The sequence below is a fragment of the Triturus cristatus genome, chromosome 4_1 (assembly GCF_964204655.1).
Source record: "Triturus cristatus chromosome 4_1, aTriCri1.1, whole genome shotgun sequence".
NCBI classification, from domain to species: Eukaryota; Metazoa; Chordata; class Amphibia; order Caudata; family Salamandridae; genus Triturus; species Triturus cristatus.
The window spans coordinates 977,101,201-977,119,267 of record NC_140585.1 but is presented as its reverse complement, the minus strand read 5'-3'; the positions used below and the strand labels follow the sequence as shown (position 1 = coordinate 977,119,267).

Below are 18,067 nucleotides of genomic sequence, written 5' to 3'. Positions count from 1 at the left end.
AGGAGTAATCAATTGAGAGTCAAACCCGAAATCATACACGGGACTAAATATGACCAATAACGGCCAGGGACTTCATACAAACGTCATTAATCATGCTGAAAACTGAAATTACTCTAAGTCAGTCCTCACTCATCTCAATTTTGGGAAGTTGGGTTGAGAATTAGAACTTTGTGCATGTCCTTTGCCAGGCTAAAACCTTTTTCATGAGGTGGCAAGCACAAGCAATTGCATACCTCGCATAGGTCAGATTTTAGCCAAACAAGTAATTGAAGATCCATATACTGGGACACTGCCCAGGACTCTTTAAAAAATAACTTACTCCCATGCACCCTCAGCTTTATTTAGACATCATGTTGTAAGGTGTCTACTGAATTTTATTGCAGCAAAGTCAATCTTCATCAGTATGTAGGTGGTGATATGTCTTTATATGATTAAAGATAACTGTTTAGAGACAGTACATAATCAAACATTTAAAAGGTGGTCAATGCTCTTCCTCTTAACACAACATACCAAAAAAGAGGCGGTTAACAAGTATCACTGTTCTCACAAAAATACTATGTTTCTCCTGAAGAGACAAAGTGATCTATTGAAGATAACATAATTCACAGTGTTTCTGTTGTACAGCAGACGCGTGTGTGGAAGTGCTTCATCCGAGCATGACAACCACAATTTGACAGAGATTGATACTTTTGTTAAAATAGGTTTCTTTTAAAATTAAGGTTTCAGAACCTCCTACAGTGATGATGGGAATGTATCAATATGTTTTGGCTCATTTATTATTGGGAGGGACCTCATCAGGATAATTTAGGAGTTATTTTGTTGGAACAACAACAAGTAACGGAATTATCAATGCTCAAACAACAGATCTCTATTGCACATATTAATTAGAGTCTGAAGTTTCTCCAATAACGGAGTATCATATTTTGAAGGGAAGCAAAATGGTGGGTTGGAGCCTGCGATAAAAAATGATGCATGGAAAAAGAAATTGTTTACTTTGGTACTACCTTTTCACTTAATGATCACACCTAAGAAACACAAACAGTTAGATGGTGATGCAGACATTGTATGGACTGTAGTTTGGTAATGAAGGCATTGAATGGTGATTGTGCAGTTATGAAAAATGATTGTAGTGTCTAGCGAGCAGGTGCTTACAAGATTAATTACTTTAGTTCATCTGTTTATGCATGATAGTTTTTAGACTTCTGAGATAAAGTAATGGCTCTCATTTTGTCTATGTTGAACCCAGAGTGACATCAAGATAAAAAGAAAATTTCAGAAAGATCTCATGAAGGTGAGCTAAGTATGTTTTATGAATTGGACAAATCAAAACATTTATGAAAGATTAAGTGGGGGTTGCCATTTGAGAACTCCAATAGTTGGTTGAAGATTAGTTCAGAATTTCCTCTAACCTTAATCATAAAAAACACCAATACAAAGCAGATTTCTCAAGACAGGCTATATAATTTGTTTTCTTCTGAGTTTTATATAGTGCGAACTTGACCCAAAGGTATCAGAGCACTTTACATGAGCACCAGTTGTGTTATATAAGGACACATTCATTTTTGTTAGGCACGGGGAGATTAAGTGATTTGCCAAGAATCACAGGATGTTGAGAGTTGTTGCAGAGACTCAAACCTGGTTCCCCAGATTTGAGGTTGACCGCCCCCTAACCGTTCGGCCAATATTCCTGGTCATTGTTGAATATAGGAGGGTAGAAGTGCTTTATGAAGACAGTCCTCAAGGGAGTTGGCACATTGAGACACAAGGCCATCCTTAATACATACAAAGTCAAAACAGATTCCAAGAATTGTTGATGGCAAGGATTTGCTGCAATCATTGTAGGAGAAGCAGTGTCTGTCTGAGAAATCGGCCATAATCTTGTTTGATTGACTGCTGATGTATCCAGTAATAGGAACTAAGCCCAAAAAAGAACAATCAAGAGAGCCCTAGCCAGGTTTCTGCTTAAGAGTTGACTGGTTTGCTAGATGGGAAGTAGAGGGAGACGCATAAGAGAAGCTATAGGCATTTTACGCAGCATGGTCTCCACATTGTGCAAAGTGCCTACATTGTTTTGGGTGTTGAGTTATCATTACAGTGGACAAAGAGAGCAGGACTTTAGTTTATTTCCGTATCAGAACATCCTAAAGAAGTGAACCCTGGCTTCCAGCTCTATTGGGACCCTGTTGATTTGGCAGCAAATTACTTTTTATAGCAGCTGCCCATGCCAAACCTGTCAAATACAGTGCATAACAAGAACTCGCATTTAACTGCATACCCAGTTTAATGCATTAACCTTCCATGACAGACATTTTAAGAGAAACAGGCAAAAACAAATCACTCAGACAAAATCCTGATATATGAACAAAGGCTCCTTAAGGGTCAAAACCTCAGATCTCAATCGTTAGCCAGACAAAAAAGTATTCTCCGTCCAAGTGCTTGACTTAAAAGTAATAAAGCAAAAACGACTGTGTTATCACAAGGGCAAAGTAGGCAGTGGTGCCATACATCATTCCCAATTACCTGCAGGAGACTTCATCTTCCTTTAGCACGTACTGATTCTTTAGAACGTAGTGATATTGCTAAATAGAACTAGAATCAGCTCCTGTTAATGTCAGCCTTCGCGGAGTGATTGCTCCCTGTCAAAGTGTGCACCTGGTTCTCCCTCAGAGGTCTAGAATAGTTTTCATATTAGACCTCGGACAAAATTAAGTCATATGGACTTTAATGGTTTTCCATGAGAAAGATGGATGACAAGTGTAAGATACACCTGCGTGGAGCTCAGTGTGCTGCCTCGTGGTGTAGCTCTGCTGCATCATTTTATACATGATGTTCCCTCTAATGGCCAGTAGCCTAACTCAAAAGCCATAGCTAATAAAACATACCGATGCCATACGGAATATGCTGGCTTTGGGGGTGGGTTGTATTCTCAATCATAGTTGTGCATCAGTATTGAAGGGGCATGAAATACAAGCTAAGTCAGCCTATGCATCTAGTTGAAAGACGGTGCAAACACAGACGGTGGGACAAGGTACACTGTTTAGTAGGGGCGGCTGGCATGGCTCGCGGGACGGGGGGGGTCATGGGGGATCGAGGGGATTGCGGGGGAAACGCGGGGGATCGTGGACGGGGTCACAGGGGATCACACAGGGGGGCTTGCGCATGGACACATTACATTAAATTCTTTTTTTTAAATAAACTTACCTGCCGCCAGCCAGGTCCCGCATCTCTGCTCCTGCTCTCCTCAAGCACATCGAGGAGCAGGAAGCAGGCTCCACTAACCAATCACAAAGCTGCAGTGGAGCGTTGTGATTGGTGAACACCCTGGCTCCCCTGACCAAATTACAACGCTGCAGCAGCGTTGTGATTGGTTTTGGGTGTCCTGGTTTTACACTCAACCAGAGAATGGGGGCCTGGGCTTGTTCTCCATGCAGGCTGAAGGGGAAAGTACGCATGACTGGTTTGCGCACTTAAGTGTGGCAAACCACTCCACCCCTGCCCTGCTCAAAGAGCAGAGCAGCCCCTCCCACTCACCCGCACGCTATGCAGCAGGAAGCAGTCTAAAATGATAACACAAAGTTATCATTTTAGGTTTCTGCTTCGCACTGCTTAAAAGCAGTGGGGCTATGCTTCTCCACCATAGCGGAGGAGCCGCCCCCGCTGTTGAGATACAATATTCCACAGTACAAGGGCAGCAGATGTATTGATTCTTTTTTCCCCAGTGGACTCAATGAAATCCTTACAGTTCTGCAATACAGACTGAATGGGTGCTCTCAATACTGATGTCCAACATGAAGCAGCTGGCTGACCACATTCAAATGTTCATGGTCAGTCAGAATGAGGCTCCAGGGCACCAGGACCAGTGAACTGGAAAACCTCATCTTTAAGGGCTTGCAGCCAACCCTTACTGAATCAAATTTAGGCAGGGGAAGATGATGGTGGTAGATGCAACTATTCCAAGCCTCTGCTACACGAAGCAATTATACTGAAACGTGTGGCAATGTTAATACCCTTTAAGCATTCGAAGTGCGTGGATGCCACTCCAAAATAAACAAATATATTGTAGTGGATGAGAGTAAAAAAATAGAGGAAAACACAAAACATCTTCATGGTGATCCAACAAAACAGACGGAAGCATGTTGTACCCAACTTGAGGAGTAACAATTTCATTTCTGTGATGCCAAAGCAACCGTTCTTATTTGTATGAGTAACGTTCAAGGCAGAAAGATTGCTGACCATGGCCACTGATGACACTTAGGGCAAGTTATGTTAGTTTCACAGGAATTCGTTAATCAATACATGGAAGAAAAATGGAAAAGAGAAAAGGCAATGAAAAAGTCATAGAAAAACGAATCCAACATTTAATTTGAACATAACTGGATATTAAAGTGGGCAATCCGGGTGAGCGGAGGGGAGGGTAGGTGCTGCGAGCAGTGCACTCATCAAAACCTCAGCGACTGCGCGTATTCCTCTGCATCAACCCAAGAGGTCGGACAACCAGTGAAACCATTCACGACAAGGAACAACCCTATCAGAGGGGTACCACTAACCTTTGAATTATGTGTGGGGTCGGCTATTCACCTTCCCTTTTTTCTTGGTCCTGAAGAAGCACCAGTGACCTTTCTAGACCAATAGAAGCACGAAACATGTAGACCCGTGTTTTAATCTCACTAAAGAAAATACACTAAGAAACAAGGATACATTACAACTCCTACAGTAGCACCAACCTACCAGGTGTTTTAATCTGACAGGGGAAACCACACATTAAATACTAATATGATATCCCCCAGCCATTTTTAATCCACTCCATCACACACATCACTCACCATCCGATTGGGACACTCATAAACGGCGATAAAACTAAAAAGATCTCTGCCAAAGTGACCCTTCAGGGGACCCGTAGGGCACTGCAGCGCCAACCCGGCGAGGAGCACTCGCCCAATGATGAAGCATTACATTCCCAGGGATGTGTGAGGCCAACAAAAACCAGTCTTGTTGACTGTCCCCTAGAATCGATCCAGTACCTGGATTCTTTCTCCTTATATCTATCCGTAACAGTGACCCAATGTTGGGAATATTAATACAGGCAATCATACGCTGAATCCCTTCAGTCAGTTCCTTCAACCCTCCATGTGTTTTATCCACAGATTTAAAAAAAAAAGCACTTCAGACGAATTACAGATGATGTCCTCTTGAATGGTTACAGGAACCCACAGATTTAAAATATTAACAGACTAAGGACAGTTCATTCTATGCGACTTATAGACAGGTGATGTGAATAATAGGTGAATTTGAGAATAGCCAGGAATCATTTGTGTTATTACTAGATTCTGAACACTACCCCACACCAGTACCTCTTAAAATGGCGGGGAAACATTACCTGCTGCACTATCCCTAAAACAAGAAGCTTTGCAAACGCAACTGAAGAGGCAGAATAATACACATATTAAAGACATTTGGAATGGGCCCACAAATGCAACAAACAATAGGCATGCTATACATTCACACAGAAAATGAGTGTGTTTAAGCTGCTGGGAACTGAATATCGAATATGTATTGGCAATAATGATGCACATCACTGTGCAGCGAAATTGAAGTTATATATATTACCGTATGGGCCAGACCTTTTAAGGTCTAAAATGAGAAAAAAGTGAGAAAGAAAAAAATTTGAAAAAAACCCAAGAAAACTTTAGGGCCATATGTAGGTAATTTCTATTTACCGATTCCTAAATACCGAATTTTACCGATTCGGTATTTAAGAAATCGGTAAATAGAATGTAGGTAAAAATAAAAAAAAACGGTGAATTTTACCGATTCGGTAATATTCGTTATTACCGATTCGGTATTTACCGAATCGGTAATAAGGCATACCTTCCCATTCATTCCTATGGGCCTTGAGGCCCATAGGAATGAATGGGAAGCCATTCACTAAATACCGAATCGGTAATAGGGGTAGCATATTCAAGGGTGGCAGGGTGTCACATTGACACCCTGTTGCACCCCTGAATCGTGCATGTGTGCACATGTGGTGCACATACATGCCCTAAGGGCATGTATGTCTGCCACATGGCACTTTTCAAAAAGCACAAAATTGCTTTTGAAAAGGTATTCGGTATTTACCATATGCACAAAAAATACTCTAACGGACCTAAAGAAAGATCCAACAAGATTAAAGGAAGGGGGGAAATGAAAACTCCTGAAATAAAGGTTGTGCCTAATACAACCGTGGTCGTGGGGGAGATAAGTATTTCTTTAGGTTACCCTCACACACCCTAGTGGTGTCATGCTTCATCATCGGGTCACCCAGACCCCTAGAAGTCCGGGTGGGCTCGACCACAGTGTTGGGAGTGCTTTTAATATGTTTAAGACAGAGGGGGTTAACTAGATAAAATACCACAGGCAGATCCCCAGTTTCCCTTTATTTTTGGGTCTGTCTGGGTAATTAAAATAGATAAAATGGGTCTTAAAGGAGTGTTATGGTCCTAGGACCCTAGTGCCGACATGTTTCAGTCCAAAAAGGGGCCAAAAAATGGTCCAGGACTTTCTTCAGGGCAAGAATGTAACTCCCCTATGTGAGTGAAATTACTGGGATGGGGTGTCCCTATCCTGTCAGTATGGTGAGGGCAGAGTAGCTGCTCCACGTGATATTATGTAAGAGTGGATGTGTGTCAACTGCCAGGCTCCATCTGAAAAGGAATTTAGAGACAAACAACATATAAAAATATCAGCGGTATGATTGCCGCCGTGTTCATTTTTATTTTACAGCTAGTCATGCCTATGTTGGGAACAACGATCACATACAAACTGCAATTCAGAAGCAGTGATCTACCTTATCAAGTGTCCATGTGATTTGACTTACATAGGCATGACTAGCTGTAAAATAAAAATTCGGATAAGAGAACATAGGAGCACTATCAGACGTATGATCACAGCTACCAGACTAACAGCACATTTCGTGGAGAAACAACATAAAGACACAGACATACGATGGACAATCATTGAGAAGATCAATGGTACCAGAAATCTACAGAAAAGACTCCTGGAGAGGGAACAACGCTGGGTGTATCGTCTGAGAACGCATGAAGAGGGACTCAATGACTCTATACCATGGAGCCAGCTGAACAAATGACATCCCCCCTTTTCCAATGCTCAACACCAGATCTTGAGTTGATGACACAAAATCTATGGGCTCCTACTGATATCCTAATGGTCTATCGACCTATCACTGAGACACTGAACTGATAACGAGTACTACAAGTGTGGCAACTCGTTTCATACATCATTACAGTTGCACCCAGAACATACGGTTTCCACATTAGCATCTACACACGTTTACAATTGAACAATCATACTCAAAATTCAACATCAAATAATGCTATCCCTATCTTGCCTCCCACCGGGTTTTTGAAGGATTTTTACAACCAGCATTTTGCAGACTGTCCACTGGTTAATGGACCTCTATCCAGTACTATGTACATTATATACTACACCCCTTGACACAGTAAACTATCTACATTTAACCGCGGTTGCACATTAACCATTGTTTATCATACCTCCCTCATCCGCAATACCGCTGTTTCTACATACGAGCACTTACATTATATACCCGTAGAACATTGATAGTCCCCGGAACGAGCTATTACGAGCCCGCAACTGTAAATCTGCAGTGCCTAACAAAAAACTACAATTCCCTTCATTCCAGTCCCGCTGCACGTCGTGACGTTCTACGTCACTTCCTGTACCCGAGGGGCGTGGTCCTATTCAGCCCGTTGTCCCGGCGCGCTTTTATGATATTTATGCGCGACACCTATTCAACCAACTTGCGAAAGCCGAGGACCAGAACCAAACAGGTAGCAGGCAGGGCGACCGATCTCAAATAAGTAAGTACTCTGAAAAGCGCGATGTCTTCCTTCACCATTACGTGACTAGCACTCGCCATTCTCTACCCCACTCATTCGGATCCACATACTGGCAGATCTACCAAGTCTGCTCGTTGACACACGTTCTCTTCACGGTTCCCCCCAGGACCGCCCACTCTGACTCTCTGGTCCTGTGAGATACAGTCAACCTCCCCGAATTGGGTAATGTATAACTGTAAACTAAGTGTGAATGAGTGTGTTGTATGTCTGTGTATTACTTTATATTTCACCTATGTATTTTAAACACACTCGTAGATAGGTTTGGAATCACCTGGATCATTTACGTTCTGTGTGCACTAGAGACTAGAGACACTGTGTGCACGCTACTTTCAAATACAGACATCACGCTGTTATCGCTAGGATGCGAATCAAATCGCCACTCGCACAGAATGCCTGTCACATATACAACGATATGTTACAGTGATCTTGAGTGGCACAAGAGGAGGACACTCCTCCTAATGAAAGCATGCGCACAAATACACGCATGTCCACTTGCGGTTATCACTATACCGCTTAAGGGGAAATGAACACGGCGGCAATCATACCGCTGATATTTTTATATGTTGTTTGTCTCTAAATTCCTTTTCAGATGGAGCCTGGCAGTTGACACACATCCACTCTTACATAATATCACGTGGAGCAGCTACTCTGCCCTCACCATACTGACAGGATAGGGACACCCCATCCCAGTAATTTCACTCACATAGGGGAGTTACATTCTTGCCCTGAAGAAAGTCCTGGACCATTTTTTGGCCCCTTTTTGGACTGAAACATGTCGGCACTAGGGTCCTAGGACCATAACACTCCTTTAAGACCCATTTTATCTATTTTAATTACCCAGACAGACCCAAAAATAAAGGGAAACTGGGGATCTGCCTGTGGTATTTTATCTAGTTAACCCCCTCTGTCTTAAACATATTAAAAGCACTCCCAACACTGTGGTCGAGCCCACCCGGACTTCTAGGGGTCTGGGTGACCCGATGATGAAGCATGACACCACTAGGGTGTGTGAGGGTAACCTAAAGAAATACTTATCTCTCCCCACGACCACGGTTGTATTAGGCACAACCTTTATTTCAGGAGTTTTAATTTCCCCCCTTCCTTTAATCTTGTTGGATCTTTCTTTAGGTCCGTTAGAGTATTTTTTGTGCATATAGTTTGTATGGGAGGATATACTCTATACAATCCTGCCTCTCTTACCCTTTAAGTCATTGGGATTCCCCAGTGCCTTGTTGTGTTATAGATTCGGTATTTACCATCAACTTGTAGTTGGTGGTAAATAACGAATCCTTAAACCAAAAATGCACTCACTTGAGTGCTCCCTACATAGGATTTAAGGATTCGGTAATTTACCGATTCGGTATTTTACCGATTTCTTAAAATACCGAATCGGTAAATTATCGAATCCTTCAATCCAGCCTCCTACATCTCAAAGGGCTAAATACCGGTCGGTAACGGAAAATTTACCGATTTTCGGCCATTACCAACCGGTATTAGCCCATCTACATATGGCCCTAAATGAGGAAAAGAAGTTTGAAGCAAGTCAGAAAGGGCTAGGGATAGATTCGGCTTTGAAGTGTGGTAACGTGAAGTACTTAAGCTGAAGGAAGGTATGGTTTTTAGGAGACGATATGGCTAGGGTTAACATAATGTGTAGTACTCAGCAGGGTAAGGCTAGTGAAAAAATAAAGATATGGCACTTGGTTGGGTAGGTCTAGACCTAGGGGTTTGGAAGAGGTGAAGGGTAAGCCCTAAAGCTAGAGTTAGTGTAAGAGATAGTTGGCACCCCAAATCACTGAGCATCTAGACTTAGAAGTTAAGGGGAGGCTAAGTAGTTACAGTACTTGATAAAGGCTAGGTTTACAAACTAATGGAGAAAAATAGGAATATTTCAACATGTAGAACAATTCTGACTAAATGTTTAACATTTTCCGTCAATAAAGTATACATGCTCCTAAAGGTTTTAAATTGAAGTTTCTCACTGAAATGTTTTCAATTTTTGTTTTCGACTCTTCAACCTAGTATCGACTAGACTAGAGTATGCAAATCCTATTGTGTTGATAGAAAATAGGTAGTTCCTAAATTAAACAAAAGCATTTGCTTTGTCTGGTCTAGGAGTAGAGAAAGTAGGAGGACACAAAAGGGAATTGTACATGTTAATAACTTTCTTCATTTCGGCCTTACCATAGATTTGCTATTGGATAACATTGCAGAAAATTAAAAGAAGTCTTTAGTAAACAATATCCGGCATCAGAAGGAAGATCTATGGTGTAAAATCTATGATCAATAAAAAAAGTTGGATACCTTTCCGAATTTACCATCTACCTCAATGTAACTAATTTATCTGCAGCAGTTCTTACTTTTTTAAGAGGGGATAGGCTCTACTCCCAAGATGTCCAAGGCCTTATTTGATTTTGCTCGAGATTTAAGTGGTCCTATTTGCAACAAAACTACCACATCAGACCCATTTCCAAAGAGATTTGCAATTAACATTTCTTGTATATTTATTCCAAAATGGAATCCCTCAGCACTCCTGTTTCGTTCACTAACTCGAAAAACCTTTCGCTACTCTGGAACATAATTTTAATATATTAACTATCTGATAATGCCTTGTCTACATCAAATCTAGCTCTCCTTGTGTACCTGATCAACGTTTTAGGAAAGTCTTTACTATTGCGGCAGCTGTCTATAGCATAAATCTTAAATCGCTGTCCTGCCTTATTTAAACAAACTGAGGAGTACCCCACCGGAAAAGCCTCCTGTAAACTCTAGCAATGTCAAAGACTTGTCCATCCTAGATTATGCTCTGCACCCCTGAGGATCTGGAGGGGCAACACTGCATGGGTGCCCTTGGTCACCCCTGCTGTTTGCATTGGCATTGGAGCCCTTAGCCATAACGCTCCGACAAGACATGGCAGAGTGGGGTATCAGAATGGGAGGAGTGAACCATTTAATTTCCATTTATGCTGACGACACACTCTTCGATCTGACGACCCCGAAGGGATTGCTGCCACTGCCATTGGAATGCCTGTAGGTTTTTGGGGACATTTCAGAGTTGTGAATGAACCCAGACAAATCTCCGGTGTTCCCCTCAGGTGAGAGGGCAACATGGGACCAGACTGAACTTCCGGCTTTGTCATTGTGTTGGGAAACTGACCAGTTCAGTTACCTGGGAATACAGGTGGCACATTCAGCACAGAAAAGACAACAATACAATATTGAATGTGCGGTAGAAGGCTTAGCTAAATCAGTGCAATTTTGGAACACATTCCCACTGTCCCTTGTGGGAGGAGTGGCAGTAGCGAAGATGGTCTTCTTGCCACGCAGCCTATACGCTCTCCAGCACCCTTTAGACATCCTGCCACGAGCAGTGTTCAGTCGATTACACTCCTTACTGACAATGCTGGTGTGTGTGGGGGGGGAAGGAGCAGAGTGTCTCGGGACTCTACTAGTCTGCCCGTAGAGGAGGGTGGGCTGGCTGGCACTTCCCGACCTGGAGCTGTACTATCTAGCATTTCCACTGGCTGTCAGAGGGAGAGAATTGGGAGAAGAATCTTCTCCTTGACAATTCCAGAGTGTTGAGACTACCACAACTGCTTCACAGTGGGGGAAGAGGTAGTTTTGCAGTGCCGTATATAATCAGGCACACCGCCTTGTTATGGGAGCGAGAGGTGAAAGTGGTGCTGAGACACGCCCTCTTCGCACAAGAGTTTAACTTCAGGGATCTTCCAGCATTTGCGTGGTTGACCATAACAGTGGATACTACTGCTTGGAGGGTGGGGGGTGGGGGTTGTAATACACTGGTTGATTTGTCTACATTTATTTAGTTTGAAGCAGTTCAGGAGGCCTTTGATGTCGGTCAGTGCCAGTTCTTACTATCCACAACTATTTTGGATATAGTCCAGAATATCTGGCCTATATACCTAGAGGTCCCTATCTCCTCTGACATGTTTAGGATACTACTGGATTTTGGTGGGGTAGACATTTGATATCCCACCTGTACAGGGCCATGATTGCTGATAAGCCGAGGAATGTATTTCGGGCTTAACAGGCCTGGGAGGAGGAAATTGGTACTCTGCTGGAGGAGGCACATTGAAAGGGTGTTTGTGCGCTGGTGAAAGAAGGGGCCTGTAATGCGTTGTTTAAGTTGGTACATAGTGCTATTATCGGCAACTTCCCCCACCCCCGGTCTGAGCATGCAAGAATGAATAAATACACAAGACAACTTTTGTTCTGGGAAAATATTGCTGCAGGTTTATTCCATACAAGAGTATGCAATATGTGGGTTATCTTACGGGCAATCCAAGGGCGGGCAGCTGTTCCAACCTATGCTGCCCCCGACCGCCGGGTGAGCCCGCACTGTTGGACACCCAGTCAGTGCTAGCTTTGATGATCCTCTTCCGGATCACGTGACACGTTGGTCTCTTCTACTCACTCCCTTTCCAGGGCGGAGCGTAGCAGGGCAAACCCCCGGTTGATCAGGCCCCCAACAGCCCGAAGGACTAACGGGGTGCCGTCGTGGTTTTCCAGGAACCTGCCCTGATGCTCCTTGTCTTTGGCTCTGGCACCCCTACTGTTCTGCGCAGAGGTACCCTTCCTGTACCGGTCTGCCGCAGAGGTACTCTTACTGTACCAGTCTGCTTCCAGATCGCCCTGTAACTCCGCCACAGCTCTGGAGGTGGCCCCCGTCGTCGCCAGAGCCCCCCCACACACAAGCTATAATGTTATTTGCAACCTGCTATTTCCAGTGCCTCCTGCAAGTCCAGCAGGAACAGTTCCATCCCCACAGGAGATAAGTGGACCCCCGTCCTTCTCAAAGTATCCCTCGATTCTGGATTGAATCAGCTCGTGCCTGATTAAACCCCCGCATCCAATTTCTGCGTGCCACCCACTGAGCCATCCTGGCAACGAATGAATGGCTGATCACCCACACTCAGTAACCTAGTGAACAAACGGACCCCATCTTTTACGAACGTGTTTAATATCTATTGAATCACACTATCAAAATCACTACAAATCATGGCACTCAATGATATATTTACATGCTGAGCCTTTAAGGGCGAATGTAACGCTCAAAACAGCGCGATTGCCAGTGCCCAACCCACTTTATGGCCTCTGGCTCCATGCCCACCTTGAATGCCGCTGTAGCCGCCCCAATTCTAAATGAGTGGCTAAAATACTTTTTGTCGGGGCAGGCAAGGCCCGAGCGAGCCAGGCAGGCGCCCATGATGCGGTCGATCTGGAATTTAGTCAGGAGACCCAAGTCTGCATGTATCAGGAAGTACCCTTGTGCCGCCAGACGCACGGACATGTAATCCCTAACTCTGGCCACTGGGCAATACCTTGGGTCTCCTAGCGGTTCCAGAACCACATCCGCCCCATGCCCTGCCTGATCTGTTTTGGATCTCCTGATACGTATCACTAGCTTGTCTGTTAGTTTAACATCCTGGTTGCTCAAGGCGGCACCAGACACGTCTGTTTTTGACCTGGCTACCAATTTGCCCATCCTGAACGCACCAAAGAAAGCTAGGCAGAAGGCAGCCGAGAATAGCTTGGCTTCAAATTGCGAGTGGGTGACCTGGGTCACTATATCTAGCATCTCCTTTAGGGTATGAAAGTCAATGGGGCCCCTAGAGTCCGGGGTCTTAACCACCTCTCTGGCCCATCCCTTGAGGGCCGCTCTGATCAAGAAGCACTTGGTTGGGTTCTGCCCTCCCTTCAGCTTGGTGTCGTGGCTCACTGCCGCCAGGTGGCCAAAGACCCACGAGTGGCTATTCCCCCTGATCTTTGGCCCATAAAACAAACGCCTGATCCAAGGCAAGCAAGCCTGTGCTCAGAGTCTCTGTAACGCTTAGGAATGTGTCAAGATGGGCCTTGTACTTCTTCCTGGTCCCAAGGAGCGTTCACCCAACAATCTCAGTCGCTGCTCCAGTGCAGGATGTGCCATAGGTGTGCTGGGAAGGGTTGAGAGAGGGTCTATTTTTGATCAGAGGGTACCCCAGGCCCGTTCTGTCCACACCTGAGGTATGAGACCCTCGCCCTGCCAGCCTAATTTGTAGGCCATGTTAAATTGACCGGAGGGTCCTGTGTTACTATATAACAAATACCCTGAGCCATCCTTGTCACTCAGCCAGCATGAACCCCTACGTAGTCCCTGCCAGCCTGATCTGTAGGCCGTTTGTTAAGTTGACCAGAGTTCTGCACCCATTTTTACTGAACAGCAGGCCCTAGGCTTGTCTGACCAAAATCCCTGCCAGCCTCTCTCAGCAAGGCCTCCTGCTCCAAACTAAAGTGCCCCCACCCTACCCGTGTGCGTAGTTCACTGGCGCAGAGTTCACCGTTTCTCTATTCTGTCAACATATGGCACATCACATCCTGGGTCTGTACATGAGAAATATAGAAGTTCCCACCGCAGCCGCGTCAAGCTGGGGTGATGAATAACCAAGACACATATCCATACATGTATATTTTATTCCTTTGCATTACATATTTTCTGCTTGCCCTATGCAATTTACGACGAGCGCTTGGTCTGAGAAAATGACCTTTTCACGTATTCTACGTTCCGCATTTAGTGGGATAGCGATGACACGTCTGATAAAAGTTACAGACCAAGCTTTTAGGGTAGACTGACGTAGGTAGAAGTGGCGTGAGAGGACGTTATTGTAGGCGCTTCTCATAGCCTTAACATGTATAAAAAGGGAGCTGACAGTCCTCGGCGGACTACCCCACCCGTCTGTTAGTAGATGGCAGGCGGGTGTGGGTGCTTCCCAAGAGCTCTTGTTTTTTGTTTTAAGATGCAATTTAACTTCCCAATATATTAGCTGTATATGCTATGTATGCTATTTTGTTCCTAAATTGGTGTTTTCTTATTGAGCATTTCATACTTATATTACATTTGCAAAGCTGCTTTCTTTTAGGTTTTAGGTAGGTACGCGAGTATTCTCAGTATTTTAGAGCAAGTGTATTTTGCATTCTGAGAACATTTTCCTTGATTTAACTTATGTTTTTCATAATGCATTAATAAATGTGTCTTTGAGGTTTATTCTCTCTCTCTCTCTCTCTCTCTCTGACAGTACAATAGTTTAAATACAGAAATACCATCTAACCCATGTGACTGTCTGGATTCTGTATTTTGTATTTTATGCCTTTGTCTTGCAGTTTTTGAAGTTGCACCTTCTTAATTAAAAACTGTTAAAACTCTCAGTATCAGTTTTCATGGCTCACATGTCTGTTTCCTTCATTGTTAGAGCGAGCGTTCCCAGACACCCTGGCTCAAATTAAGGTGCCCCTTTTGTCCCCAACTCACTCCCCCGATCATACGGTGAAGGTTCCCAGAGCCCTATGCTCAGCCCCCTGCCCTCTTGACCCTTAATAAATCTCCCTCCAACAGGGTGTCATCTCCGCTCTCGCGGCCAGGCCTCCCGGAAATGGAGCCACTAAAAACGAGAGAGAGCATCAGGTGCCACATTTTTGACCCCTTCGACGTGCCTAGCCCTAAACTCTATGTTACTGCACAAACCGGCCCTGACCAATTCTCTCCATATGCACAGCACCAGGGGGCACCTCGCTGTCTGGCCATTGATTGCCTGCACCACCGCCATGTTGTCGGACCAGAAAATTACCTTCCTGTCCGCCAACGCTTTGGGCCACAAATGCAGGGCAATCACAATGGGGAACAGCACGAGTACCGATATGTTCGAGGTTATCTTACGCTGCCGCCAGGCATTAGGACACTGCTGGGCACACCATTCCTCCCCCATTATGGCACCGAAACCCTCTCTCCCTGAAGCGCCTGTGAAGAGGTACAGTTCAGGGCTGCCTGCCCAGGGGGCTCTCCATATGACTGTCTCATTGAAGTCGAGTAGGAACTCAAACCACATTGATAAGCCCTCCTTCAGTCCACTGCCTAGCCTCACCAGGTGATTTTCTTATGCACCTTGGCAGTAGCTCTAGCTAGCCTTCTGGAAAATACTCTCCCAGCTGGGATAACTCTTGCGGCAAAATTCAGTTTTCCAAGGAGATTCTGCACCGCGCCCAGGGTGTCCTTGTCCTTGCCCAGTAGCGCCTGGATATCCTGCCGTAGATCCTTCACCTTCTCGGCAGGGAGCCTGGACTCGCCCTTGATGGTGTCCAGCTCGATACCCAAAAATGTGAGAACCTGGGCCGGACCTTTGGTTTTACCCGGTGCTAAGGGGTCCACCAGATGCCCCTCCAGATCTTGGAAACACTGCAATCCCTCACTACACTCCTGGGTCCCTAAACCCCCTATGAACAGGAAGTCATCCAGGTAGTGTGTCACTCCTTCGATGTCGTAAGTCCAGGAAAGCGCCCACTGGAGGAACGAGCTGAAGGCCTCGAAGTACGCGCAGGACACTGCGCAGCCCATGAGCATGCAACGGTCAAAGAACACTTCGCCCTGCCATTTACTCTGGTCCTGTTACCCAAAATAGACCCTACTAAGATGGATGGATGTCCCAGATGTTCAGGGTGGCCTGGCTGCCTTCCTCCACATGGAATGGGAATGCCCCCACATGCGTAATTTCTGGAACCTAGTCGTCCAAAGACTGGAGTATATTGAGGGTCTGGTAATTGACGAGCAACCGACCAAATGTCTTTTGGGAAACATTATGAAATGCAAGGGCAGGCTCCACCACGGAAATTGCCTCTCAGCTGGTAAGTCTACAAAATACCACCACCAGGAGTAACCTTCTGAAGAGGTACACAATAAGTAGATGAGTAGGAGTCCATTCAAAGGTCTGCATATACTGACACAGGAGGCCAGCGCAGAGCTTCTCTCAACGGTCGATAGACTTATTTTCCACTGTGCGTCCTGCAGTGGTTATAGGGGCGCTCGCTATGCTGAAGAGAGGCACCTCTAACTGTATGTAGTTACTGTCATAGTAAAAAGTGAAGATTGGCCTCCCTCTATTATTGGATGCTGTGCCCTTGCAGAAGCATCCAATAATAGAATGGTTTCTACATTACATGAGTGGGCTACCATTACAAAGGGTCTGTATATTACCACTGGAGCTACACAGAAGGTGGGATTTGGGGAAAGTTTGGAATAAATGGAAAGGACCTAACAGTACAGTTTCAAAGTGGGGTTCAGACAGGTGAGATCTAGGGGGAGTGTGGTACAGCACAGGGTAGATACCATCTATGGTTATTTATTTTTATTTTTAAAAGGTAGAATATATCCAGGAATTTGTAACCATTATTAAAATAATTTTGTAGCTTCATGGCACACCCCCTGGGCAGTACCCTTCGCACTGAGGGCCCCTCCAAAGTACAGCTCTTCCAAACACATGCAAAAAATGTAGAGTTCTCATTGGCAAGATAATTTCTCTCTGTCTCAGCTGTGAATATCAAATACAACACCTGACATGTAGAAACAGCGGACCATACTCATTAGGAATGTTATAAAATAAACATCATCATCAAATACTGCGAAAAAGTAAAACAGCTCAAATAAAATATTGTGTTTTCTTTAAATCACATTTCAAATGTTAAAAATGTGTACCCCAAAAATGTTCCTTTGGTTGAGCACTGAGTGTGAGCAGTTTTCCAGTTTTTTTAGCAGTGAAAGGAGGAATTGTGACTGCTACAGGCCTCTTGGCATCTGCCTTTTGTGTGGTGTCCAGGTTGGAACCCTTGCTTCCGGAGGTGCCTTGTCCGGATGGGACTCCATCCTGATTTGTTGATGTCGTCGTCCGACCTAAAGAAGACAGGAGAAGATTTACATAGCAGTTCTTTTCCAAGAGAACTCGAGTAGAGAAAAGACGGTGTTTTGCATTTCACTAGTGCTTTGAAAGTCACTAGACAAAAAACTGATCAATGTCTCTTTTCAAACACAATCCACACAAGAATAGACTGTCTTACCAGTACAAAGTGGTAAGCTTTATAGTATTTCCTGCACAGGTAACAATGCGGTTCTAAGCAGTGCCCATTCAGTCTCCCATTTGCATCATTCTAAATGCTCTATATTACATTTTCATACAAAACAAGGGAAACCCGAGGATATACAGGGACAAGGGGTACAAATATTCTAAAGGAATGAGGGTGCCTACATCCGACAGTCACATATTCAATAAGTTTCAGCATGACACAAGGTCTATAAAAGCAAGTAAAACCACATTTATTAACAAATAAAG

At 44.5% G+C, this 18,067-nt stretch overlaps 1 protein-coding gene across 4 annotated transcripts in view; it reads right to left on the bottom strand.

Annotated features, from left to right (window-relative positions):
* LOC146855927 (uncharacterized) overlaps positions 1-18,067 on the bottom strand; it is a 651,622-nt gene that overhangs the window by 142,803 nt on the left and 490,752 nt on the right. For all 4 annotated transcript variants that reach the window (XM_085653872.1, XM_085653873.1, XM_085653876.1 and 1 more), the window contains one exon: positions 17,437-17,631. In XM_085653872.1, the coding sequence (XP_085509998.1) occupies positions 17,437-17,631 (195 nt within the window). The remainder of the gene's footprint in view (positions 1-17,436; positions 17,632-18,067) is intronic.